A 27,039-nucleotide genomic window follows, 5' to 3' on the forward strand; every position below is an offset into this window, starting at 1 on the left:
ATGTCCTTTTCTCACACACACACACACACACACACACACACACACACACACACACACACACACACACACACACACATAGCCTACACACTTTCTCTCTCTCTCTCTCTCTCTCTCTCTGGTTTGTTCCCTGAGTCAGCACTCTGCCTCAGCTCCAGTTTCTCTATCCCGGCCCTCCTCTGCCCGCCTGCCTGCAGGACACTATTAGGACATCATTGTGTGTGTTTGTTAGTGTCCGTGTGAGCCCATGCTTGTGTGTGTGAATAAAGGAATGTGTATGCGTGCCTTTGTGGGAGAGAGCTACTGTTGCATTTACGTGGTCAGGTCCTTTCAGCATCTTATGCAATATGATATTTTTCACTTTGCGAGTAACCCTGGATATTTCTGTCAGCTCCACCGAATCAGCTATTACTGCAGCTCACCATAAAAGATGCACGTCTCCTCTCACTCTTCCAAAACACTCCCAATGGGTTTTGCATGTTGTAATGAGTGTGTGTGTGTGTGTGTGTATATTTCTGTGCGTGTGTGAGAGAGAGAGAGATTCTGTATACTACTAGTTCTGCTAACATGGCCCCAAAAATAGCTAACTGGAGAGGTGTGAAGTAAAAAAGGAAAGGACACTTTAGTAGAGGAGTAACTGACACGGGGTGAGTCACTTTCACACACAAACACGTGGTGTGCTCATCCAAACTATAGACATACAAGCACACACATGCACACGGTATCTAGAAATGTAGCATGTAACAAAAATACAGAGTTGTGAAATTGTCTCACTATGGCTTTGTCACTGCTGACTGCATATGTGTCGGCAGGAGTCACACGTTTGTGTCTCGCTGCCATGTGATTGGCTCCTCTTCTCTTGGTTTGTTTCCAGATTACTATTGGTTTAAGGTACTGCCTCACTTTGCCCTTATAAAACCACCTTTTTTTTCTTAATTCCTTATTTTTTTGTAATCCTTCACAGTTTTCAGAGATTTGTGTGCCCACATACAATCAGAGACTGTTATTTAGCAAGGTTCTAAATTGATTTGTTTGATTTTAGGGTACGCAGGGTCACATTTCACCCAGAAACCTACTTGCTCGCTATTATAGGCTTCTCATGGTATATTTGACTTTGTGACAGCCTCTGATCAGTGTACTGGCATTTGTGCTTGCCTGTTTACACTCTTGGAAGTTAATCCTTTTAACGCATTGTGAAACGCCCTACATCGCGTGTATTCAATGACTCCACATTACACATAGCGCCACCACATCTCACAAATTTACTTCTTTTTTTTTTTATCAACACACTTGAACGTTTTAATATTACAAATTTTGCATGCATTGTGATTTCATTATTTGCCATGTCCATAAAATGATTTGTCATTGCTGTCATCCTGAGTCAGCACTTTTTTATCAATGAACTGGCCAGATCATGTTTGTAAATGAGAACTGGTTCTCGAACATTTTACCTGGTAAAATAAAGGTTTAAAAACACAATAAAAAAACCAGCCGATGTTTTAACTATGTTTGTTTCCAAGTTCTAGTAAAAATATGGTTGTTGTTGTTTTTTTGCCATGACCTTCATTTTTGAATGTTGACTCAGTGATAAGAGTAATTTTTTTTTTTTCCCCAGTTCTATTTACATCAGTGCTTAAAGGATGTTGTATTGTGAATGCAGAAGTGAGACTGGGAGAGAGAGAAGGAGAGAGGAAATGATACTAAGACATTTTACTGACACAGTGCCTAATGATCACAAGAGCGAAAGATACATGCACGATTATGAGCACACAGACACACACACACACGCGCACACACACACACACACGCCATGTGATCTCTCGATTAGTGCTGTAGTCACACCCTCCCACTCTCTCTGGTTGTTTGATCACAATCTCCCTCCTACTCCTGAGCTCCAGTCAAACAGAAACTTTCAAGAGATAATGCTCGCTTGACATGAAATCACTGATGACCTTTGCTGAAATAACTTAGATATTCAATTTTTATGTTCAGTGGAAATGTTCAGCTGACAGAACAAAAATAAATAGCTTTGAGCATATGTAGACATTTTTATGTTGGTTGATATTCACAGGTTGCGTTTGATGGTATTCATAATAATGTAATAATGTGAAGGTAGATGAAATAGCCTAGAATTTTATTTACAGGGGTTATAATGCTGTGATCTTGTGGGGTGAGATGGTTTATCTCTGTTTGCCTATTAATATTTTTGAAACATGTTGATAGTTTTAAAGAGGCCTTTTACAGAACTGGATATTAGTCATTCACCATTTACAAGGCAGACCATTTTACCTGACTGCTAATTTTACCTAACAGGTAATCTAAATAGAAACTATGCATTGTTGATCAGTTCATCAGGGAAGTTTACGATCACAAATATGTGAGTGACTACATCTTAAAAAAGCTCTCACTTCAGTTTCATTTTTAAATCAGCACATGCAGGTCATATATTACAACTCTGAGGTGTCTTTAATCATCTGGTACAGTCAAGATTTAACATACTGTAATTTAACCTTAGAACAAGAAGCTTCCCATGAGGATGTCAGGCATTACAAATGTATGCTTCCAAACCTTGTTTTGTTTCTTTTAGAGTGTAAACATCATTTAATAAATAGTTGGAACAAGCTGATACTTTCATTTAGTGGGAATGAGATGGTTTTAAAAACCTTAAAGCTTCTTTAGGCAAATGTTCAGATGTCAATTCTATATATATATATATATAAAACATAATATGATTTATGAAAAACTGCCAGTGTTTATCCTACATAGCTGTCTCAATGTGTTAAAGAAAGCCCCTTTCAAGGGTTTATGCCAAGTCATATGTTATGGGAAGTGGGGCGCAGAGTACAGTAAAGAAAGCATATGACTTATTGCTACATTACACAGGACATTCCCATACTTCAGTGGTTTTGCTGAAAGATGTGTGAGTGGTCTTATGTGGTTTCACGCTTGAAAGAAAAGCACATGATGGCACTGCACGCAGATCATGAACAAGTGATTACGCGAAAAAGAGAACTAACTTTGTATGACTGTGATGAAACTCTCGGTGTGTCAGGTCTAAACAGCTGGTATTGCACTTCACTTGTCGCAGCATGTCCATACTTAGTGATTACGTTTAGCTCGCTCACCTACAGTACCGTGTGCCCGGCAAGCACACCTTTCCCATCATCCACGCTGATTGTGATTGGCTGATGGAATAAGAGGCTGAGGTGTTGCAGCAAATAGCACAGCCTGTGGGCTGGTCCATTCTGCAGCTCGAGGGAGGTTAATGAGTGAAGCCACTGGGCTATCAGCCAAACATGAGCAGCAATGCTAAGGCTCCCACAATGAGCCTGACTGTATTACCACTGAGCTCTGTCTAATTATACACTCCCAGCGAGGGAGGGAGTGACAGAGAGCATGCTAGGCAGGGGAAAGAAAAAGTTATTAAGTGTTGCTGTGTGTCAGCGAGACTTACTAAGAGGGATGACTGTAGATTGAAGTTATAAGAGTGAGATACAAGGTGTGTGTCAGAAAGGAGATAGAGAGAGAGAGAAAAGAGAGAGGGAAGGAGGGGGTTGGCGAGATCAAGCAAGCTGGGGAGAGAGACAGAAAGCACACTCAGAGAGAGAGAGAGCAAAGAGGCGTTTAGAAAGTGAGAAGGAGGAGAGGCAGGAATAGGATGAAGGGAGGGAAGGCTGAGCAGTAGAGAGGAGGAAGAGACTCGCAGTGTCAAAACTGGATATTCCTACGTGCCTGCTGCCGCCTGATCCAATGAGTAAACTCTGTGATACCTGCTACGCAAAGGCACCCGGCAAGGTATGTGACCATACTGCTTCCTCCTCTGAGTGTGTGTGTGTGTGTGTGAGAGAGAGAGAGAGAGAGAGAGAGAGAGAGAGCGAGAGAGAGAAAAGGCGCGCAGGTGTGTTGGCAACTTTAAGTGACAGGATAAAGAGACTGAGCTGTGTGATTTGATTGCCCTGAGAAAACAGGTTCAAGAGTTACTGTAGCTATATGTATTCTGAGAGTAAGCTAATCTGATCATAGATAGAACATGTGTTTAAATTATTTGTGTGTGTATGTGTGTGTGTGTGTGCGCGCGCGCGCGCGTGCGTGTGAATGAGCATGTTATATAGACTCATGTAAGTCAGCACCTATGTGTGTGGGTGTTTGTGTGCGTGGAAGAGAATAACAGAGCGTGTGAACAAGAGGGAGAGTGTGACTGATCCAGAGAGGAGTGTGTGAGAAAGATGGAGACAGACAGAGAGAAAGAGAGGGAGAGAGGTGGAGGTTCATCACTCAGCCTGATGGCAGATCAGGGCTTTCAGAATTAGAGCAGTGGGCTTAAATAGCCTTGGTCCAGAGATAGCAAGGGGCCCTCGAGGAGCCCGCTTAAATTGGGAGGGATGGGTATGATATTGGTGAGGGTGGAGTTAGTCCATGCAGGGGAAAATTTAGAAAGAGACAGTGATGGGGGGGGGGGGGGGGGGAAGGGGACTTGCAGATGTTGAGAACAAGTCTAGGAAAGACCTTGTGCAATCAAAGGCAGGAAGGGCAGGTGCATTAGGCGTCTGTAATCTAAGTTCTTATTCAACCAGTCTAAGAGATACTTTATGTTTATTCACTGGAAGACCTTATAACATCCCTTTTATTTATTTATTTTTATTAACTTTGAAAGTCTACTTGGTCAAAGACTTTTTTTTTTTTTTCCAGTTTCTGTGTTTTTGTCTCGAGAGCACAGAACACGTAAGCCAGTTTGTATTTCCGTTATTGACTGCTCCCTCCTCATTTTTTACCATTCGAGATATAGACATAGAGAGAGACGTACTACACCAGTGTGCACAGTTATCATTTCTGTGTATCTATTTCTGCTACAGCAAGCACTGTCCTTCTGTTGTAGTGACATCCCATTTGCTACATGAAGAAACATTTACAGGTTCAAACAATTCTCAGCTACAGATGTGATTGAAGGGAAGCATATAACATTTGTCCCCATTGACTTAATTTACTTACTTCAATTATGAGGGTGATTTGCTGGAGTGTACAGGAAGTCTTATGTCTCTGAAAGATTGCCTTGAGAAATGCTTGTTTTTGACAGGAATGTGCATTTCATCTGCAAGGTGCAATCTCTGCTTTGAATGTTGAATTTGTCATTTGCATTTTGAAGCAAGGATTCTCTGGTGTATCAGTGAAAGTTCATGCAAAAGCAGGGCTCTAGTTGTAGACTGGTGACTTCAAAACTCGAATCTCCTGTGTTTATTTTGTTTTATAGCAACTTAACAAGTCAAAGACTGCGGCTTTATGTTATACTCCAGTGTACAGAGACGTGCCCTTATGAATGATGTAAAGGGAAACTGAATATAGGGATGGTTCTTTTGGGAAAGAGTAATACAACTTTTCTCTGTGGACCGAATTAGAAATACAGCATGTTCTCCCATCCCATGTTTCTTAGAGTACCGTCACCATATAGAGGAGAGCAGGCCTCTTGTGGGAGAAGGTTGAGTGGCTGCTGGCCCTTTAAGAGGTCTATTTTTACAGGGGCACACTCATGCATGGAGCGAGGCGCACAGACGAGGCAGTGGCACACGGAGACTGTATCTGTGCTGCCTCACTTCTGTGACTCCAAACAGCACATCCTGCAGGACCATAACCTTGTGACTGAGTGACTGAGAGAAAGTCATAAAACTTGTGCAGTCCACAGAGGAGTGTGTGTTCTTTTGACACAAGCTAAACACGAAAATCATCAAAGCTGGAAGTTACAAGGTTTTCACCCAACAGAGAGAATCAACCCTTTTTTCAAGTGGATCTCTCTGAAGTCTAAAAGTGATAATGAGTGGGAGCTTGCAATAAAGACACCCTTATGCACACTGTACACAAATGTGCCAACATTCCCACATACTTGTTTTGATATGCAGATAGCTATGAAAGAAATCTGAAAACATTCATGCCCCCTTCTTACAAACACATAATACACTTTAGTTTACTTACACCCACACACTCCTCGAAAGAAACCGCAAAAATGAGTACATTTCAGAACATTTCAACACAAACACACATCCATGCACTTAGAGGTGCGCATAGTGCTATACACCCACGTAAAAAAAAAAAAAAAAAAAATTACTTATACATCCTCAATATCTGGACCCAAAATAATCTTCTCCTTATGCAATCTGCATGTTATATAATGCATGGCCTGTCATTATCACAGCGCTCCTTCACGCCCTGCTGTGCCTCTCCACCTACAGCACCACGCAGACAGGCAGACACGCACACACACACACACACACACCCTGCACCTTGTGTTAACAGTCATATACTCTACTCTAGCACTCCCACCCACGTTGAGTGTATGCTCTCAAACAGCTACCCAGATGAGTGAGAGGGAAAGACGGAGAGGAAGACATAGAGTGGGTGGGGTAAGGAGACTGAAAGTGAAAGACACAAAAAGGGAAAACTTGTAGAAGAAGTGTAAATTCATGCAGGGGCCATAGATTTGCATGATTAAATGAACCTGTGCACATTTGTTGTTCATGTATGTGTGACTTTTAGGGCTGTATGTCACAAGGGAAAATTCCATGTTTAACATACTGAAACCGAGTGCGGACACAGTAGTTTAGCAAGTGTCTGAGTTTATGTAACCCCACGTAACCTCGTTTATGCATTCATTTTCTTTGACAAGTATCTTTTCAGGAACTTAAAATGCAAAAAAAACAGTCAGCACTTCATTGCACGATGTGTGAGGAATAATCACTCCCATTGTCACTCAAAGTCACACCTATTAGCATACAAAGACTTGCATGTCTTTGCTTGTCTTGCATGTCCTCTCCCAGAATGGAAAGGGAGTCATCTTAGCGCTGTCCTACTATAAACCCATACAGCATTTAATTTAGAATGCATACTGAAAAGAGAAGTCACAATGTTTTGTAACTGTTCTGTGAACTTTATGAAGTAGTTCTTTTTTTGTTCCATTTTTGATCAGTCAAAAGGACTTGCATGTCCGCTGTTCCAAGATCAGCACTCCCACAATTGGAATGGTATGAGAATTGGCTTGAGAGCTGAACGGAGGAGCCAGGAGTGTGATGAATAATCCCAAACACAGGCAAGTGTTTGAATACAGTTGACACTGTGCCAGACTATTTTAAGGTGACAGACACACCTGTCGATCAGTGTGTCCTGAGAGAGGAAGGTGCAGGGAGTTGTATTTCATCAGATTAATTTGAATTTAAATCTGCTTTCTTTATATGTATATGCTTGTGAACCTGTGTGTGTGTGTGTGTGTGTGTGTGTGTGTGTGTGTGTGTGTGTGTGTGTGTGTGTGTGTGTGTGTGTGTGTGTGTGTGTGTGTGTGTGTGTGTGTGTGTGGTCAAATGCAAACTTGCATATCTAATCTGCTGGTTATCCAAGTCTCTTCTTTCCTCTTTGTAAATGTACAGATCGTTTTTCTTGGACTTGACATGCTAACCCTTGAGTATGATCAAGCAATATGTTCTCCTAGTTCTCCCATATTCCTCCACACTTCATCTACAATAGGGGTCAGAGACCTTTCAACCTGGCCACCCACCACTTACACCCACAATTTTTCAGCCAGGCCTGCCTTTCTGCCTGCTGAAGGCCATGCAAGTAAAACTGCTCCCTCAGAGAGACCCAGTGTGCACAAACAATAGATTGCACAGTACTGGTTTGGGTGTCATTGTACTGAAGGTGTAACATCTGATACATCCTGTATCAATAGTGACCTTAAACCCTATGCTGAAGTGGGATGTATATTACCTTTTCTTTCTGTGCACTTTTTTCCTACTCATTCCATCCCTCTTTTTTTCCCATTTTTTTTTTTTTTTTTTTTTTTGGGTCTTGCAGAACTTAAACTCACTCTGCAAAGCATCTTTCACTAATTTAATTTGTCTTCTTTTTATAATTATTTGCAGAGATCATCAAATAGAGGAGTGATAAAGGTTCTCTCTCAAGTGGGATTTGGGACTTTCCCTGTATTCATTTTGAAATGAAGCATTAAGCCCACTCAATCATATTTCGATATAATTTGCAGCACCCTCTATAACAAACTAAATAAGCATGTGTTGAGTAAATGACTGTGACCGTGTGTGGCTGGGTGGCAGATTTGGTGTGGGAGGGGTTGCACAGCAATAGCAATAATGGCAGTGTATAGCAATGTTGCCTTGAATACCAGCAGTGATAAAGGTACTCTAGACAGTATATGTGAAGCTAGTCTAGACAGTCTCTCTGAAAATGAATGGCACTTAAGCTACCAACGGGAGACTTGGCCATGCTCTCTCCATGGAGATGTCATCACTATGTTTGCTTACAGCTTGCTGACATTTTGCTGCTAAACCAGACAACCAACAGAAACCCAGTTTGACTGGCAGTCGCCAGGGGACAGTGCCAAAAACAACAAAACTTTGGAATGAAAAGTAATCCCCCTCCTCTTCAGCCACACACACAGACACACACACACATGCACACATGCACCCACACACACAGACACTTGTCCTCTTCTTTTCAAGCTCTTTTCACCCACATCAGACTTGTCTCCCTCTCTCTGGCTTTCCCCATCCTCCTGCCTCCACCCCACTCGTAAGCTGATGATCTCATAGTGTGAGAGTAAGGCTCGCATAGGGGCTCTGCGTTGGACTAATTATGTCACTAATTCACAAATTCTGACCAGTGAGGGATTACATATAAAACGTTTTAAAAAATTAAGTTTAAAAAGAGCAGGTCTGTTAGGTCCATGATTGAAAAGACCAAAGCATGACTGTGCAACTGCAATGTGTGACATCACTACAGTTGCATAAGAACTGCTTTCATTCAACAAACAGCAGCCAGTCGGTGTTTGTTTGGTGTGTTTTTATGTCTTTGTGAACTATTTGATGCCTAGAAGTTGAAACCAAAGTCAGTTCTCAGTGGTTAAAAACATACGTGGTGTAGATGCTGCATAATAGGCAAAGATCAGACTGAGACAATGGAAAAATGCAAAAATGAAACTCTCATCTGCAGACACTTAAATGTCAATGAAAGACAATAGCCTGACACCCACCCTAGAAAATGCCACCCACAAAGTTTGCAGAATACCTGTTAACTGTCCCACTTATTTCATGCTGACCCATGTGTGTACACACTTGTGTGTTAAGTACACATTGACGTATTTACAGAAGTAAAGAGAGAGACAGGAACACTGCAGCAGTCTGCCATGGTCAAAGAAAGAAGAGAATGAGGTGGAGAATTTTTTTGCTTCTGCTGACTGGCTGACCTGCATGTAATTAGTCAAGTCATATTTTTAACTGATATTGCGTAAAAGCCAGCTTAAGGAGCCATAGCTGCCCTATTTATACCCTAGGGGCTAATGGCCTGTACCACTACACAGGGGGATTTCCTCACAGAACTATACTAAGCCTGCCTTAGGCCGTACCAGTTAGGATTCACAGGGATTAACCCAGCAATACATTATAGACTTCACACTGTAGTCTACATCACTTACACTGCTGAACTCTCTTCCTGTTAACTCTACTCTTGCAGTCTTCAGGAGTTCTATTTTCAATTCTTCTGTTGAGGAGTTTATATGTTATGTTTATTTTTGCTGGACTGTTGATCTTATTCATAATAAAAAAGTTGTTTTTTATTACTTTATGCAGCCATAAGGTGTACACAACTGTCATGAGTGAACAAGCAATCTGTCTTATGACTCTTTGCATGCATGTTTTTGTGTACATGAAGTGTACTGTGTGTGTGTGTGTGTGTGTGTGCGTGCGTGTGTGTGCGTGCGTGTGTGTGTGTGTGTGTGTAGGGGTGTAAATAGTAACTCCTGAGCCATAAGCTGATCTTCATTATGATGAACCTGCTGCGGGCATGGCTGCTGGCTCATCCTGCTGAAGAATGGGTCAGTGCCCTGAAGGCTGACCTGGCTTTTTGCCCAATAAGCTATCGCCCGTATCACCCTGTCCTTTTATCAGCTTAGCCTGGCTTTTTGTAGAGTAAGCCGCTGCACAAAGCTAGTAGTACTCGCTCCCTCCCTACCTCAACATCACTCCATCACCACAACTCATCCTAATAGATGAGGAAATTGAAGTTTGTTGATCTGTCTACAGACGGGTGACAAATTAACCTAAACTCTTGACCCCTACAATGAGGAGTTCCAGTGGATCTGTTCTCCTGTGGGGGTACTTTTAAATGGTATGGTTTTGATCCAGTTGGATCAGCTGTATTTGCAGTTGTCTGTTCGATCCTGGACTTAGAGAAAAAGATTGGTGCAAATCAAAGAAAAGTTGTTCTGAGTGATCACTTTTATCCCATGATGAAACATTTCTATCTTGAAGGGAGTGATCTCTTCCAGGATTATAATCCCCCCATCCATAGAGCAGTGAGCTCACTGAATGGTTTAATGCATTTGGAAATTATTTGAATACTACGCTGGTTTTTGGAGTAACAGACATGTATGAAATGTGCCAAAGTGTTCTTTGGTTGTTTATGGTTTAAGTTTATGGTTGTTTTTTCCTTTAATTTTTCACCTCTCTCTCTCTCTCTCTCTCACAAGTTATCTATCTATCTATTTAGCCTTCAGCTCCCCACATCCTCTCCTCTCCTCTCCTCTACTCTTCCCTTTGTTCCGATCTGTTACATTCAGCAACAAATTTCTGCTGCATCAGATGTCCGTCATAGATCTTCCACCCAGCCTGAAACGTGATCAGACAGTCAATACAAAGCTACACATGAGAAAGGGTTAAAAAATAAATAAAATAAAATAAAATAAATTAAAATATCCCATGCGCTGTAAATCCTCAACTGTGAAGGTCTTTGACCCCTCTTGGTACTTTACACTTCTACTGCTACGATTTGTTGGATGTAGTCTGACTCATCTGACCTTTCTCGTCTCGGTCTGACCCTGTGTGTGTGTTTGTGTGTGTGTGTGTGTGCGTGCGTGCGTGCGTGCGTGCGTGCGTGCGTGCGTGCGTGCGTGCGTGCGTGCATGTGAGTATGTGAGATAGACAGATTAAATAGTGCAAACCAGAGAGTGAGATAGGCAGAAACAGAAGAGATGGAGGAAGAGTACACCGAATGCCTCAGTGGTGTCATAAATGACTGATACTGCAGTGTGTGTTTGTTGTGTTAATATTTGGATATAAGTTCAATATGCTCAATAAGACAATAGTCATTTCTATACCTCTGTCATAGTAAACACCCAGTGATGAACCCAGTCCTATTTCATTCTCTTTCAGTATGACTGAGCTATTACGTGTAAATTTATATCAAACAGTGAACAGTGTTTCATATAAAAGCTGATTGCAGAGAAGTGTTTATAAGACTTTATTTGCAGACTTTGTTTTTTTTTTCATCTAAAATATAACATCTTGCTGACTTGCTGACCTTGCTTTAATGATTTTAGTTTAAAATGCTATATTTAAGTAGCATAATGATTCATTAGGCAGTGAGTTGTAAATGATCAAGGTACAGTAAATCTGGCTTTGTGTAAGAAATGGATTGCATTTGCTTTTGTGTATTTCTCAGAGTTGAAATTTTCTAAACTACTTGTTCAGCCTACACATCATCTCGTCAAATCATAAAAGCAATTTCTGATTCTTTTGAACTGATTACAAAGGCCTTGGCACAGTCATGCAAATAATTATTTACAATTGCCTGCTGCTTCCTATATTATCAGGCACTTATATATGCCACTTATATGTAATTCATTTCATATATAATATATTTTTATCAACAGATAGTAGTATTAGTATAGTATACTGAATAAGTCTTAACAGGTAAAATAATTGAACCCGTCGTCATAACTTGTGAAATAGATTTCTATTTCTATTACATTTCTATTAGACGTCATAATGTCATTGTCACACAGTCGAGAAATATCATCCTCTGCTACGGCACTGAATAGCACAAAGGAAAACTATATTTAAAAAATGTAAAAATTTGGGGACATGTTCATGCAGTGCTTTATGGTAAATTACAAAGCTGTTTTTTACACACCTTCTGTCATTTCTGTCTGTTGGGCCACAGCCTCTCATCCAGATCACAACAGATACGTTCCCTTGTGCTCTGCTGTGCAGGAAAAAATCTTTTGGAATGTGTTATTCTGCCTCTGCAGGCATCTGCAGTGATGTGTGTGTGTGTGTGTTTTTTTTTTTTTCTTTGTGTTATGCACTGCCGTCATTTTCTTTTTTTCTCTCAACAAGTTACAGTGTAAACAGTAAACGTTTAAGTGCGAATCCCTTCAAGGTTCATGCAATCTCCCACCTACAGAAATGTGTAACTTTGTACTGTAAGTCATATACGTCATAGAAAAAATTATTTAATTAATTATTATTTAATTATTTATCACCATACTTTAGTTATAGATTGGGGGAAACAAATGTGATAATGCAGCGCTATATTGACTAAGCATTTTAACTTTCTTTTTTTATAAACAGTAATACAGGGAGCATTCTCATAAATATGGCAATGAGAGATAAACTGTGGGTTTTGAGCATTTCTTAGTATAATTGCTTCGATAAATGCACCCACTGTTTTGAAAATGCTTGGGTGATTGAAAAAAATTGCCAAAAACAACTGTAAAATAATCAAATTGTAATCTATGTTAACAGAATCAGCTTTTTTTTTTTCACATGCTGATGCCTGCAGTCAGTGTGAATAACTTTCTGTTTGTGAGCTAGCTTTTTGATTAAGCATTCTTAATATTCTTATATACAGCATTACTTGGCATATTTTACCTTTATTCATTATGTCCTAGTGATGTTTTCTACTGAATGAAAAAAAATGAGAATTATCTTCAAAATATTTTTTATTCTCATCATTAACAATAATAATTAGATATTATTTTTACTTCTGTTTGCCAAGTCATACAGTTCTTAATTTCTAATGCTTCAAGATGTTACCTGTAGTCTCTTGTGATATAATTGCGATACACAAATAACCCCCATAAATTCAACAATTGCTTTAGCAGACAGCGCTCATGCCCACACAACCTCAATGCACATCATTTTCACTTTGAAAAAAATACAAGTAATGTTTTTTAAATGTCAGAGGAGATGAACTTGGCAGTTGTCGCCTCACTCAGAGATTGTTTTAATGTGGCCTTTAGGCTGATTTTTGAACACACACCTACTTGACTGATTAGCTTTCCATTCCTTTGAAGATGAGACGTTAGACAAGGTTAACGTCTGATGTACTGTTGGTGGGTACGAGTCTGCATTTTGCCAAACGTTTGACAGGATGCTTATAGAAATATAAAAGAACATAAAGATTTCTTTTTGCACTTAACCATGAATAATGATTTGATTGCTTCATTAAATCCTATTTCCACTTGTGCTCCACTTTATGTTCTCGCTTCTGAATTGCAATTCTGTGCTGATAATTAACATAAGCTTGTTTGAGCTTAGGTTTGGCCCTGTTTCTTTGACGAGAAGCAGACAGGGTTATTTGCATAGTATTACATTTCAAACTCGGGGCCTGTTTATTATTTTTTCAGAAGGTTTTAACACTGACAGGTTTCTGATTTCTTGCTGTGAATGGAATATACTGCTCACGCCGATACACTCCTAATAAGCCATACCAGCCATACCAATGCACTTCACTTGTATCGACTGAATCACTGAAGCAAATCATTCAGAGCTCTCCTGCAGTGCTCCTGTTAGCGTACGAGCTTGTGTATGAGTGTGTGTGTGTGTGTGTGTGTGTGTGTGTGTGTGTGTGTGTGTGTGTGTGTGTGTGTGTGTGTGTGTGTGTGTGTGTGTGTGTGTGCATATGAAGTCAAATCAAATGTATTCATAAAAGCTCTTTGAACAAGCAGGTTCGCTATAAAGTGCTTTGATGAGAACAAAGGACACAAATTCAGATGAAACTACAGATAAACAAAAAGAACAAGTATCTCGTGTGTGTGTGTGTGTGTGTGTGTGTGTGTGTGTGTGTGTGTGTGTGTGTGTGTGTGTGTGTGTGTGTGTGTGTGTGTGCGCTTGATGGATGTGAGGTTTAGTTTTGAGTCAGAGGCAGCAGCAAAAGCCTAAGTCTGAGAGTGTGTGTAGGATGAGCCTCCTACCACGTCCCTCCCTGTCTCTCAACAGTCTCTGCCTCCCCTTTATCCCTGCTCTCTTTAATGTGGCAGCATGTCTTCTGAAATATGTTCATACTTATAGATGAATGATTTTAACTGCTGATTAAACTGAATTTTATTTTATACATTTCAAATTGGGTGGCCAGTACATGATCTGTATGTGCTATATCCTTAATTGTGTGTGCATATGTATGTAAGTATGCATATATAATATATAAATAATGTATATGTATATACGTATACATATATTTGTGTGTATATGAGTGTATGCATGTTTGTATCCCTCACAGTGATTAAAGCAAGTGGGCGGCAGCAGCAACTGGTCTGCCTGTGTGGCTCTGCATAGCAGACATGTTTCTCACTGCTAGATATTACTCATTTCCTCAGCCCTTTGCACACACAAGCATGCACACACACTCATTTGACACACACGTACTCACATACACAACAGACACAGAGACGGATAGCAGGCTCTCAGTTTTTTCCCTCAGTTTGGTGGGCTCGCTGGTGTTATTTCATGCGTACAGAGATCAGAGGCAGCGTGTAGCTGGAAGCTGCTGGTATCTGCGGGTGTTGTAACTGGCCGTAGTGCTGTGGAGGAGCAGTGTAGCACAGTAAGGAGCTGAGGAGTGGGTTAACCCTCTGGGAGGACTATAATATGAATGACTGCCAACTCTGGGACATCTGCTTAGCCTGCTGTAAGGTCAGTCTGACATCAAGTCACAACTTGCAACTCCATCAACTTGTCTGTCTACTCCTACAGTTTCTCCTTTGGATAAGAGCACCTATTAAATGTGTTTTGGCTGCAATTATCACAATAGAACTATTATTTGATGTTTCTGTGATATCAAAGTTGGTAAAACCAGCCACTAATATTCAGCGGTTCTGCTTTTCTGATGTTGGACATTTCTCCTGAGAAGTGTGTGAAGAGAAAAGGCGGGATGAGGAAGAGCACTGCAAATGTAAATGTCAAAATTTGAAATCATACAGAAGCTGAAAATATAAGCATTTTTGCATTTTAATATGATTAAAAAAAAAAAACAGTTCCAGATTATTTTATTAGTTTTAGTAAAAAATGAAATGTACTTGTGTTTATTAATTGCATCTATGCTTACGAAGCCATGCAAAGCCTTAAGGAATACTTAATTGAAAGGAATGTGTAACATTATTATGCCTTTCATCTGACACTTTTGATATATTTAAATGTTACAACAACAGTAGCTCCAGCTAAATTCCAGCTCTCTGTGTGCATGTCTGCACAGTGTAGGAGTATTCTGTTAGAACCTGACATTTCTCTGCAAACTCCTCCACATGTACAATTGTGTTCTTTGTTTTCTTGCACTTATTTATTTATTTTTTGGGGGCAAGTTTATATTCGGTCTATTTTGACAACCTTTTTCATAATGACTGTCAAGATGACGAGAGCGTAAGAGTCATTTGAGGACAAAACCTGAAACCAGTTTTTTTTTAAAAAAAAAAAGATTTTTTAATTCAAGAAATCTGCTTTTTAGAAAACTGCTTGCGTAATGAAATTCTGCGGTTGGGGAAAAAAAACAACCATGAGACCGTTTGAAGACTGAGTACAACTTTTGTTTATTTTGTTGTCTGTTCTTTAAATTTACTTTATTGCGATCTTAAATGACTTTTTTCACTTAATTGAGAAATCATTAAAATAATAATGTCAATTAATAATACAGATTATCATGGATGTAAATATTAACAGAGAACTCTAATTGAAAATTTGTATGGATTACGTTACTTTTGATGAGGGCCCCACGTATTTTTATTTATTTTTTATCCCAAGGCCCTTTTTAGCCCTGAGTTTTCATCACAACTTTAAAAAGTCACTTAATTTTGACCTTCATCATCATAGCAACTCCTTTACTGGCCTAATTATTGTACCGTATAAACATTTCCGAATTTTCTTCACCCCTTTTCTTGACATCCGGGACAAAGGAAGCCCCTCCTCTCACTGCCCTGTTTTCAGTTTTCAACTCAGATGCACAAACAGCTTGCTCCACTCTAACACTTATTCTGTTTTTGGACCATGTCAGTTGATGAGCAACAGCGTTCCCGCCTCTCTATGGAGTATCCCTATCTAACCTCTCTAACCAGCTGGATGTGTGAGTGTGTGTGGAAACAGTTGCCATGGTGACAGTGTGGCGGATGGGGAGACGGCAGGGAGTCGGTAGGCAGTTGAGACAGACTTGCGGGTGAGTGCGGGGCTGGTGTTGTGGCGGTGGCGGCGGGAACAGCGATGGTGGCGGCGGTGGACGGAACAGCTGGGCTCAGAGCGCTGCAACCATCATTTCAAAAGAGCTCATTTAAAACATTTGGAGAAGAATTGGTAGAGCTCCCCCGCACTTCTCACTGAATGAAACAAGGCTGCAAAATCTCTGACACATTTGAGGACTCAAACACAAACACACACGCACACAAAGACCTAAACAAATAAACACATTCACATGTTTTTCCAGGAAAGAAAAATAACACATGCACACAGACAAACATTGCATACATGCATGCACAGATGCACACAGTCAGACATGTTTTTCCCGCACACCCTGCTGTGACACATAATTAATATGCAAAGACATATACCCTGTATCCACAACAACTGGTGGTAATATCAACAGTGTTTCTGTCAGCTTTGGGTGGGTGGTGACCAGCTTTGCCTTTCACTGGGGGAGTAAGTACAGCTGCCTGAGGGGAGTATTTGTGTGTCTCTTGCTGTCCATGTGTGTGTCTTAGAGAGAAGGGTTGGAGGGGTGCTAGTAGTAAGCTTATATAGAATAAAGAGAGCACCCGAGGGTGTCGAGGGGGTGGTTTTTGAAAGTGGTACAAAAACGTATCTGCATATTCCAATTATCCCCTGAGAGTCAGAGATGAAAACTCTCCTGCTGTGAGTGCTCTACGTGTGTGTTTTTGTGCACTCACACACACAATCACACACATACTGCACTGCCTCTGAACTTCACTGGCTGCAAAATATATTTTTAGCCCACATGTGGGAGTAATGTGTTTGAATGAATCGAGTAAGTTTGGTGGTTTCAGTCCCACCGCACTGCATAGGTAATGACTAATTAGCAACAGCAATCAGAAAGCTTAGAGTTTCTAACCTCTTTAAAGTAGTTTGGATGAGGGAGTCACCAACTGATTTCTCTCCATCTGTCTGATACAGCAGAATGTTTGTTTGTATGTCTGACCAGACTGACAGCTAAGTCTTAACTACAACTGATGCCAGGACCTAACAGACTGTTCCTCTTCAGTGTTCACACTTAATCTCACTTACTTCTGTCTCTGTCCCCTCCCTCCCTTTTACCCACCTATCTCTGTTTTCTGTCCTCTTTTATTCTCCTTGTAGGTGAGTGGTGCTTCAGTGCAAAAGAATCAACAGTGATCTGACAGTGATGCTGTGTGTCAGCTTTCCCCTCTGTCTGCACCCCTCTTTCTCCCGTGAGGCCCATGTGACCTAGCCTACACCCATACACAGGGGGCCCCCACCGCCGCTGGAGCCCACCCATGAATCCCAGCCCTGACCGCGGCAAAGAGTGCCTCCCTCCAAAGAAGAGGGAGTCTCGCCAAGGATCGGCAGAACACCACATCCCCCTGGATGAGTTTAAACCCCCTGTACCGCTGCGGAGTCGGTCCAGTATAGGGAGAGGAGAGGGAGCCAGTGAAAGGGACCGTGCCCAGACAAATCCGAACCCCCATCTCCTACACACTCCTCCACCCCTTCCTGCTCCAATACCAGGCCTTCCTGTGCCCATACCATGGACCCTGAGCTACTCACCCACTGTCTCTCTTCCCCTCTTCACAGGACAGGTCAGCGAAAGGAGGGGATCAGGATCTCCCGCTTGGAGAGATGATCCTCTTTCGTCACCTCTGCCCCTCCACCCCAGGTGGCTCAGAGGGGAGGGTCCCCTTTCTTTGTCACCTTCCCCATCTTCCTCCTCCACTTCATCTTTTAAGACTCCCTTCCCAGCCAGTCACAGAGAGATGTGGTCCTATATTAACAGCGGTCGGCGGGACTACAGCTCCTCTCTCTTTTCCCCGTCATACTTGTTTAGCCACCACCCTCTCTATTCCCAAGACCCAAACTTAGTTGAAGTGAGACCCAGGTACTTGGGAAAGAGGCCCAACGGCCTGGATGGGTTGGGCAGCAGGACTGCCTCAGCCTCCAGGCCTCTGCTTACAGGAGAATATGGGAATGATAGCACCAGAGCCAGGCTTGACATTAGTCCACACAGCTCTCATGCCAATGGTGGACGGAGACAGCAGGAGGATCTGACAACACGCATCCATTCTGGAGGGCCATTTTTGTCAGACTCTCAAGCTCAGGAGGGCCCTGAGCCACATTCCTCACTGCAGGACAGACATCTGCATGGAATAGCTAAGACCAGCTCTAATTTACTCTCTCCCAGTCCCCATCCTCTTGGATCAGACTCCAGGCCAGGTAGAGGGGGATTATTGGACCACCTAGGGGTCACACCAGCTGAAGCCCAAATCTACTACTCCTTGGGATCGGCATGTCCCTCCAGCCCTCAGGCCCAAGCCTATCCACTCTACAGCTCCTCAGGAACACCTCCGTACAACCTGCACAAGGAGCCAGGCCCCAGACAGCACAATCTAAGGAACTCACCACACTCACCACTGGGTCTACCTAACAGCCATGACAGGTCACAAAGAGACCAGGACAGAGACCAGGAAAGAGACAAGGTCACACAACGGGACAGGGAGCGTGGTACAGACAAAGACAAACAAAAACAATTACAATATGAAAAAGACCAAGAAAGAGACAGTGAGCGTGAGAGACGACGGGACAGAGAAAGAGACAGAGGGAGAGAGTTGTCTCCTTCTCATCATCACCCATCTCCCCCTGCACTCCTACCTCACTTCACCAAGGGGTCTTTGATTGAGTTGGCCAGCGGGCGGTTGAAGCGGGTGGAGGAGCTGCGGACTGAGGACTTCCTAAGGAGTGCAGATACCTCCCCAGAGTTCCACCTCAGCACCTGCACTGTCCTGCAGATTTCCCCCAGTAGTACACAAGGCTTCAGCCACCTGCACGTCCATCTCACAGACCGCAACACTCAGGTAAGCTTTCTTTTCAGATGTCTTCTTAAGCTTACACCTGAGTAACGTATGTCTACATTGAGAATAGCAAATAATTATAGGACAAAAGGATTTTTGATTTAAAAAAAAACTATTCATAGTGAAGTCTGCTATTGCCTTGATCTTCCCTGGTTAGAAGTTATATTTTATAGATTGATTTAATTCCTTATACATTTCACTATAAACCAATGTGTCACTCTAGTAATAATATGTGTCAGACATGAGATGTCTCTTGGTTGAGTTTATAACAATGTTGTGGTTTTGTGTAGGAGTTACTGAAGGTCTTGGTGGAGTATCCGTTCTTTGTGCAAGACCAAGGCTGGTCTTCTTGCTGTCCCCAGAGAACCACACAACTGTACAGCCTGCCCTGCCGCCAGCTCATGGAGGGTGATATCTGCTTGGCTCTCACCCCCACCCCAACTCATCGGACACACACTCGTACCAGCTCCAGGGCCCATCGCACGCAGCTACCCTCCAGGGCTGCAGCAGAGTCCAGCAGCTCACACAGAGAGGAGATGCCACCCCCACCTCCTCCTCCCCCTCTGCCTCAACATCCACCTCCTACCGTGCCGGCCCCTCCAAGCGCTCCTGTCGCAGAGCCCTTGGTTAAGGACCAGCAGCGCCCACGCAAACGGCGCTGGTCTGCCCCAGACACCCTTCCCTCAACCAGAACTGATGAAAGTCTCCTGGATTTACCTCATGGCTCTAAGCTAATGAAGTGGCAGTAGAAATCTGCACATGCATCTTACATACACACAGGCGCACATACACACCCTCCTTGTCTCTGTTGCACCAACCAAGACAAACAATGGAGAGACCTCAAGGCAGGGTTGCAGGGAAGGAAATTTTAAAAAATGACAACAACAAAAATCACAATTTGCAGGTGTCTATACTGCTGCCCAAATGATAGTCAACTCTAGTAAGGTCCTCCTTCCACCATTCCCTCCTTACCTGTCCTTTCCTTTCCTTTCCTTTCCTTTCCTTTCCTTTCCTCAAATTTAACTTAGCACAGCCCTGGAAGGAGCAGCAACTGAAGGATCTCCGGATGGCTCCTTACAAACACTGATGACATTTAGTGAGACAATCAAGCACTTGTGTGTTCACTCTGTTTTTTTGTAATGGTTGTTGTCCCACACACCTACTTACTGAAAGTGTTTGCTGCAGGGTATTTTCAATCAGTGTTATGAAAGTAAATGCTACTGAAGAATTGCAGATATACATGAACAAAAATTGACTATATATATATTGCATTACAGGTGTTATATACAGTAAATATGCTAAACAGATTTAATGCAATCTCTCCGCCAATTTTGCAATGCATTTTTCTTTTGTTTTTCTTCTTTTCTTGCTTCTGAGCCGATGCCAATGAGTCGGCCTGGGCAGGCAAGGTGAATGTACGAGCAACAACTCTTAGCCTTTTTTATTCTCATCACTGGGAGTCATTTCACACAGTCGTTCGTCAAGGCATTACTCTCCAATATGTTCTTAACATTATCTCTGAGAAAGGGAGAACACTAATGAAAACTGCGTAACAGACAATCCCACCCACACAGACAGGTCTGTGCCACATCGCCTCGACACTCATGGTGTTTTTCCATTAAAAACTGAATGATGGAAAGAGTAAAAAAGTGCAGTATGGCTGAAGAGTAATGGTGCTAATAACACGTTGGAACATGATGCTTTGTGAATACTCTTGACCCCTGTGTACTGTACGCTTCTGTTCCCATCTCATTTTTATGTACTGTATATGTTTGAAGGCAGGGAAAATGATGAAAGTATTTTAAACTCAGATACGGGTATATTCTCTGATTCAGCACACTCTCTCACTTTAGTTTGTGGTTTTTTGTTTTTTTTTTCAAGAAGAAATCTGTTGATTTTTCTTTTTAATGTTATAGCTACAAAAATGTATATTTTTAAAAATTGTGAATGTTATATGATGTTGGCTAGAAATAAAGGAAAAAAAGCTTTATAGATTTATTTATAGGCGTCGTTTTATTCATGACATTTGTAGTCAAGTATTATGAACTTAAATTACTTAGGAGTAATGAGCTGAATACGAGATTAATATTGAATGCAGGATAAAATTTTATATTACAGTATAAGCACATTTTATTGGGTTAAACAATGTGTTTGCAGAGCAGCTGATGACTCTTGGCAGTCAACAGAAGGTAGAAATAAAAAGCTTATGACTTTGATTTTCGCTTGATACACTGCAAACAGGTTGATAATGCAGTGATATGTTTCCTCAACATATTTCCATCTCTGACAATACTGCGATGCTCTGGGGGTGTCTTTTCATGATGATTACAGGGAAGAAACGCATCTTCAGTAATCCGCTTGCACACTGTCCATGCCAGCCCCGAAGAAGGGTCGCTTTCCTGATCCTCCTACATCTTCTCTGCCTGTGTGTTGCAGGTGACGGTCAGAGGCTTCTCTTCAGTCTCTGCCAAGTTGAACCTCTGCAACAGCTCCACTGCAAACAAGGGAACCACCTGACCAACAGGACATTGTGATACACAATTAATATGCTTATGAGGACCTCTGCTGGTTGACAATACTACTGCTGCACAGGGAGCTTTCACGTTCCCAGGTCCCAATCTGATTGTTGAAGGCAAAAGAATTGAGCCTTTTCAATTGCCATAACATTTAGTTGGTGTTAAGCAGGTGGGGTATGGGATTTTAAAAACATACAAACCAATGACAGCAAATCAGACATGATGTGTCACACATCATTGAGTGCCAGACGTAATGTGTGGGAGTGGCGCAGTGGGTAGGCGCTCGCCTCGCAGCCGGAAGGTTCAAGCCCCTGTCCCTACACTGTGTTGTGTCCTTGGGCAAGACACTTAAACCACATTGCCTAACGGTAGCGCTGGTCTCTGGCTGCATAACTGCAGATGCTCGTCTCTGGATGAGTGATCTGGAACGATCATTTCGTTGTGTGCCTTGCGCACAATGACTGAGTTGAATCTAATGTAAATGAGAAGTAACTGAAGCTATGCGAGAGACTGATAGGCCAGTTTTTGTTTAGTGTGTATGTACAAAACACATATAAATGTAATGGTCTGGCACCTTTCTACTCAATCTGAGCACTCAAAGCGCTTTCTACTACAAGCCTCATTCACCCACTCACACATGCAGTGCTTTTATCTGTACTTAAGCACTTTTCTCTAACATTCTCACACACACTCCAACAGATGCATCAGGGGAAACTCGTGGTTCAGTATCTTGACCAAAGGTGCTTTGACACATGAACAGGAGCAGCCGGGGATCAATCTACAATTGGTAGATGACCCCCTTCTACCAGCTGAGCCACAGCTGCTCCCAGCTGTGTACACCACTTCTGTGACCCTAGAAGGCTAGAGGAATGTGAATCTTCTGAGCCAAATCAGGCTTAAAATTTTGTACTTTTTAAATTGATAACATAGAAGATTTAGGGTGTATGAAATCTTAATGTGGAATTGAAACTTCTTTTAAATTGATTCCCTGACTTACTGGACAAATATAATTTTATAAACAAAAGAAAGAAATTTGACATATTAATTACAAATGGATGCTAAACAAATACAATGGGTAAGTAAATCTTTAAAGTGTGGTTTTGTTTGTTTGTTTTTTTTTTGTTTGTTTGTTTTTGTGTTTTTTAAAAAAAAGCCTTTCCCACTTACCTGTGCCATGATAAGCTTCTTGGTTTTAGGTACATTGGGGTCTGGATATTCCTCTCCAAAGCAGAGCTCAATCTCATACGAAGGTATAGGCCCCCTCCCCTGTAGACAGCTCTGGAGGGCTGTGCAAATGAAAATTGGTATAATCAGATTGATCATATAAAGACAATACCTGCTTGTATGGGGGAAAGATGTAAGATGCATGCATGAAATGTCTTACCACTGAAAAATGTGGGTATATCAAGCAGTTTGAAGGTTTTTTCTCGCTCCAGTTTGTTGGGTCTGTCAGTGTGTTGGGCCATAGGGCCGCTCCAGTACACTCTGCCCTGGCAGAATCTTTTGATAAACACTCCATCCGGGGCCACCCATAATAGCACACCCCTCTCCAGGTGACAAAGAAGGCGATTCATTGCTTCAGCCATAGAGGGTGGCAGGCAAACAGAGCCCGGGGAAGGAAAGGAAAGCTGTTGGGCAGTGCAGGGTCCATAAATCCGCTCATTTCCCAAAGGGACATGCCCCTGCAGGATGAAACACCCATCTGGACTCCTGGTGATGACTTTCATCACCATCTGGCCCTGGTACAACAACATCACCTGCATACGGAAGTCTTTAAGATAAAAAATAAAATAATTAATACTTTATACACAAAAGGCAACGTGTGTTCCAGACTATACACTGAAAAAGCCGCCAACATGTTCAGCTGGGTTTGCCTCCTAAAAGCTCTCTTACCTGATATAGTATGTGAGGGACTGAGGAAGGCAATAGGAGTCAGGGCCTGGTCTTGATGCTTTTTTTCCATCAACTCACAGTACATGTGCTCCCTCATCAGGTCTTCTAAAGCAGAAACGAGACACACTCAAAACCTTCGCAGTACTTTATGCAGTGTGTGTCATTGTTGCCTTTTCCTTTGAAGTTGAGTAAAATTCTGACAAATACATCCATGAGGACGCCGCGGAGGTTAGGGGGTGGCATTTGAAACCATGTGATTACACCAGACGTGTCTCCCAATGCAAGCAAAAGGTTTGGACACACGAGAGGGGACACAAATATCTTATCAGTACCAGTTTTGCCAAAAATAAAAACCAATTTGATAGCGATCCATCTAAGACTAAAAAACAGAACTTTCAGTCTCCCACTGGCACTATAGAAAAAACAAACATGTGCAAAATATAATTTAATTCAATCTAAAAAAAACAAAAAAATCTGGTCAAGAGACTGACTGATTTATGGAAGGTATTTTACAGCCAGTGGTCAAACCCATCAGCAAAAAGCATCAGTATCACAATTGGAGCCCACCTCTGCCCATACATACCCAACACAACTGATGCCCATACCCAATCACCATTTCACAAACTGTTTGGGGACAGAGACAATATGGGGCCCTGGACAATGTACCACTGTACTAAACCAATTTAAGGGAAAGTGAAGAATTATTTTAATAGTTCAAAGGCATCCAAAGTCCATAACAATCCAATGCCCACATGTGAAATGTAACAAGGATTCTATGGTGATGTACCGGTTTGTGTATGTAAGTCTTACCAGTTAATGTTTTTTCTTCTTTGTCTGCTTGAAATGGTTCATTTTGTTTATGATGCTACAAAAACAAAAACCAAAGTTAGATAAGCACTGCGTGAGGATTATAGCTAATATTTCTGTAAAGAGGTGATTAGTTTAAACTGATTTTGCCTCCATATATCAGAAGTTGCTTGAAGTGCATGCTTTTGTCTACCAGTGTGAACACACCACATGCTATTGGCCTTTACTCTATTTTGTGTTATTTATATTGATGGGTGATTCTTATGCTTCAGACTGTGCTAAATTCTTGGTTTCAGACAGGTTTTACTGCTGTGTATGATCTGAGAACAGATATCCTTGATACAGTAACCTCAGGCACACAGTTCTGGCTGTGAGCACAGAACACCTACCCATGTGCTCGTCAACCCTTCTGTTTATGAGGGACAACCAATCAGAAGAAAGTTGACTTAAATCTAAAACAGCTTGTTGAGATTACCTGCACCAAGGCCCAGGACAAAGTAAATGAGGATTATTTTAATCTGACAGTCATGCAAAAATATAAGTAAGGAAATCCAAAAGTATATGTGACTGTGTTCTTCACCTCTTTAGGTCTATTACAGTATGCATGCTATGTAATCCAGTCTTATTTCATGAATCAAGCGCTATATTTTGTTAATCCATGGATTACTGGCTGTATGGTTTATCTTACCAGCTGGTCCAGATGACAGGGGCTCCCTGGAGACCTCCTGGCCTGGGTGATCACCTGATCCTTTGTTTGAATAGACTCTGAGAAGCGCAAGTGATGCAAATTATATACTCAGATATACCGTACTATAAAGATAAAACAATGTCTGAAGAGTAAAAGTAAAAGATAAAAAATACAAATCAATAAATAAAAGCTCAAAAACTGTAAATAAAGCATTTGAACATTTTATAATCTACAGGTTTTTGGACCACTGTTCAATGGTTTCAGATATAATCAATATAAGAAGCTATTTTACTTGTTTTTACCTGCTGGCCTGGATTGGCCGTTATCATGCTGGATGCGATAGACCTTATATGGCTCAGTGATATCCAGCTGGTTGCGTTCAGGGACCTCTTGGAAGTCCGTGCTTTTGTTAAGTGCGCAGCGGAGACGGGTCTTCCACATGGTGGGATCAGCTTTATCCCTCCCCTCCCTGTATTTGCCCTTGTACACAGCCCAAGCCTACAAAAATTCAAATATGAGATACATATTTAATAATTATGTTTGCAAAGAAGTGACGGCATGAAATAAAACTGGGTAAAACTCTCAGCATGTTTTGTTGCACTTTATCAACTATCTCTCTCTCTCTCTCTCTCTCTCTCTCCATATATATATATATATATATATATATATATGTGTGTGTGTGTGTGTGTGTGTGTGTGTGTGTGTGTGTGTGTGTGTGTGTGTGTGTGTATAATACTTTCAGATAAATAAGTTGAAGTTGAAGGCATAATTTGTTTAAATGTATACTCTTTATGGTTTTGCATTATTATTAGTTTTTATTTTCATTATGTTTTCAGCTTTTGGTTTTAATTCAGTTCACTTTTATTTACTTTCCAAAGCTCATTGTCTAGTTTCAGTTTAAGTTTTATTTTTTAATTACAATCAGTATTAGTTTACTGGGATTTTAACATGGGCGCTCTGCGCTGGCAAATTGGACCAACACAAGCATTTAATGAATATGTGTATTTTAGTTTGATAAGAAGTTTCCTTTCTGTGTTTCTTCCCCCCCAGTTATAGTTTATGGTTATTCAGTAATAACCTTGGTCAATCAGGCTTGCCCGCCTCCTAGTGACCATTGAAAAGCACAATAGTGCTTTTGACCAGGCCTAGTGGCCTGGTCATCACGGGAAAATAACGGACATTTTTCCACGGGGTTTAATACAAATAAATAAAATTAAAAAAAAAAATTTAAAAAACACACACACACACACTTCCCAAACTTATCACAGGCTTGCAGTTCATTAATGTAACCATCTGCAAACATCCAATCCAACAATCTGCCGTGAAATAAACACCCTGCACTTCTAATATTTATTTAAATATTTCATTTCTTTTGCATCTGTTAACGTCAAAGTTCGTGTTTTTAGAATAATCCTGTGTAGGAAATCACGGTTTTCTCCAATTAACTTCAACATAATCGCAAATCTGCATCAGAATATTTCTGTGTCCTAAAACAGTTCCAAATTGTATTCGGAAAGTTTTACGTTTACAGTTTTGGAAAATAAAAGCTTAGAAAATGTTGACCTTGAACAGCGCCGCATCTTCCGTCTGTTTGTAGTCCTTCTTGGCTGCGTGCTTCCACGGTATCCTGAACATAGTTTTGTTCTCATCCTCCCAACAGAGTCCTTCATATTCCCCACTCTCTATCTGAGCTACGAGCCACTCTTTCAGGTGCAACTTAGCCCCGTCATCCATCTTCAGCACATAGTGTGTCTTAGAAGAACAAAAGTCCACTTTCAAATGTCAGAGAGACATGTGCACAGCAGCCCCAGTATAATCACGTTCCCACCTTGCACACTGGAAAAAATATCAACGTTTTATCTCTTTGCCGCTCGAGCTTCTAATATATTAAGCACAGCACAGTAGACCAAAAACAGACTGAAAAGTCTATAAATTCAAGACAAACAGATCTCACCGCAAACTTAAATGAAGAAGTCGCAACTAAAATTAAGTGGGCTCTTGGAAGC

General features: G+C 41.4%; 2 protein-coding genes across 4 annotated transcripts; one reads left to right on the forward strand and one right to left on the reverse strand.

The window, feature by feature from the left end:
* Positions 1-3,384: 3,384 nt before the first annotated feature.
* On the forward strand, positions 3,385-21,123 carry LOC115783690 (ataxin-1-like). Its single transcript, XM_030734636.1, has 3 exons — positions 3,385-3,792; positions 17,403-19,132; positions 19,420-21,123. The coding sequence occupies exons 2-3, from the start codon at positions 17,561-17,563 to the stop codon at positions 19,876-19,878; spliced, it is 2,031 nt and encodes a 676-aa protein (XP_030590496.1). The 5' UTR covers positions 3,385-3,792; positions 17,403-17,560; the 3' UTR covers positions 19,879-21,123.
* Positions 21,124-21,149: 26 nt separating this feature from the next.
* Positions 21,150-27,039, reverse strand: irf10 (interferon regulatory factor 10). 3 transcript variants are annotated; one of them, XM_030734638.1, is made up of 8 exons: positions 26,597-27,039; positions 25,336-25,531; positions 25,034-25,110; positions 24,349-24,403; positions 23,539-23,640; positions 23,030-23,416; positions 22,813-22,931; positions 21,150-21,642 (listed from the first exon to the last, which is right to left on the reverse strand). In XM_030734638.1, exons 1-8 carry the CDS (start codon positions 26,765-26,767, stop codon positions 21,538-21,540), a joined length of 1,212 nt encoding a protein of 403 aa, XP_030590498.1. In that variant the 5' UTR covers positions 26,768-27,039; the 3' UTR covers positions 21,150-21,537. The 3 variants fall into 3 exon arrangements, with proteins under 3 accessions (XP_030590498.1, XP_030590499.1, XP_030590497.1); XM_030734639.1 differs by having other exon boundaries at positions 21,150-21,623; positions 23,539-23,643; XM_030734637.1 differs by having other exon boundaries at positions 23,539-23,643.

Source organism: Archocentrus centrarchus, chromosome 7, assembly GCF_007364275.1.
Source record: "Archocentrus centrarchus isolate MPI-CPG fArcCen1 chromosome 7, fArcCen1, whole genome shotgun sequence".
NCBI classification, from domain to species: domain Eukaryota; kingdom Metazoa; phylum Chordata; class Actinopteri; order Cichliformes; family Cichlidae; genus Archocentrus; species Archocentrus centrarchus.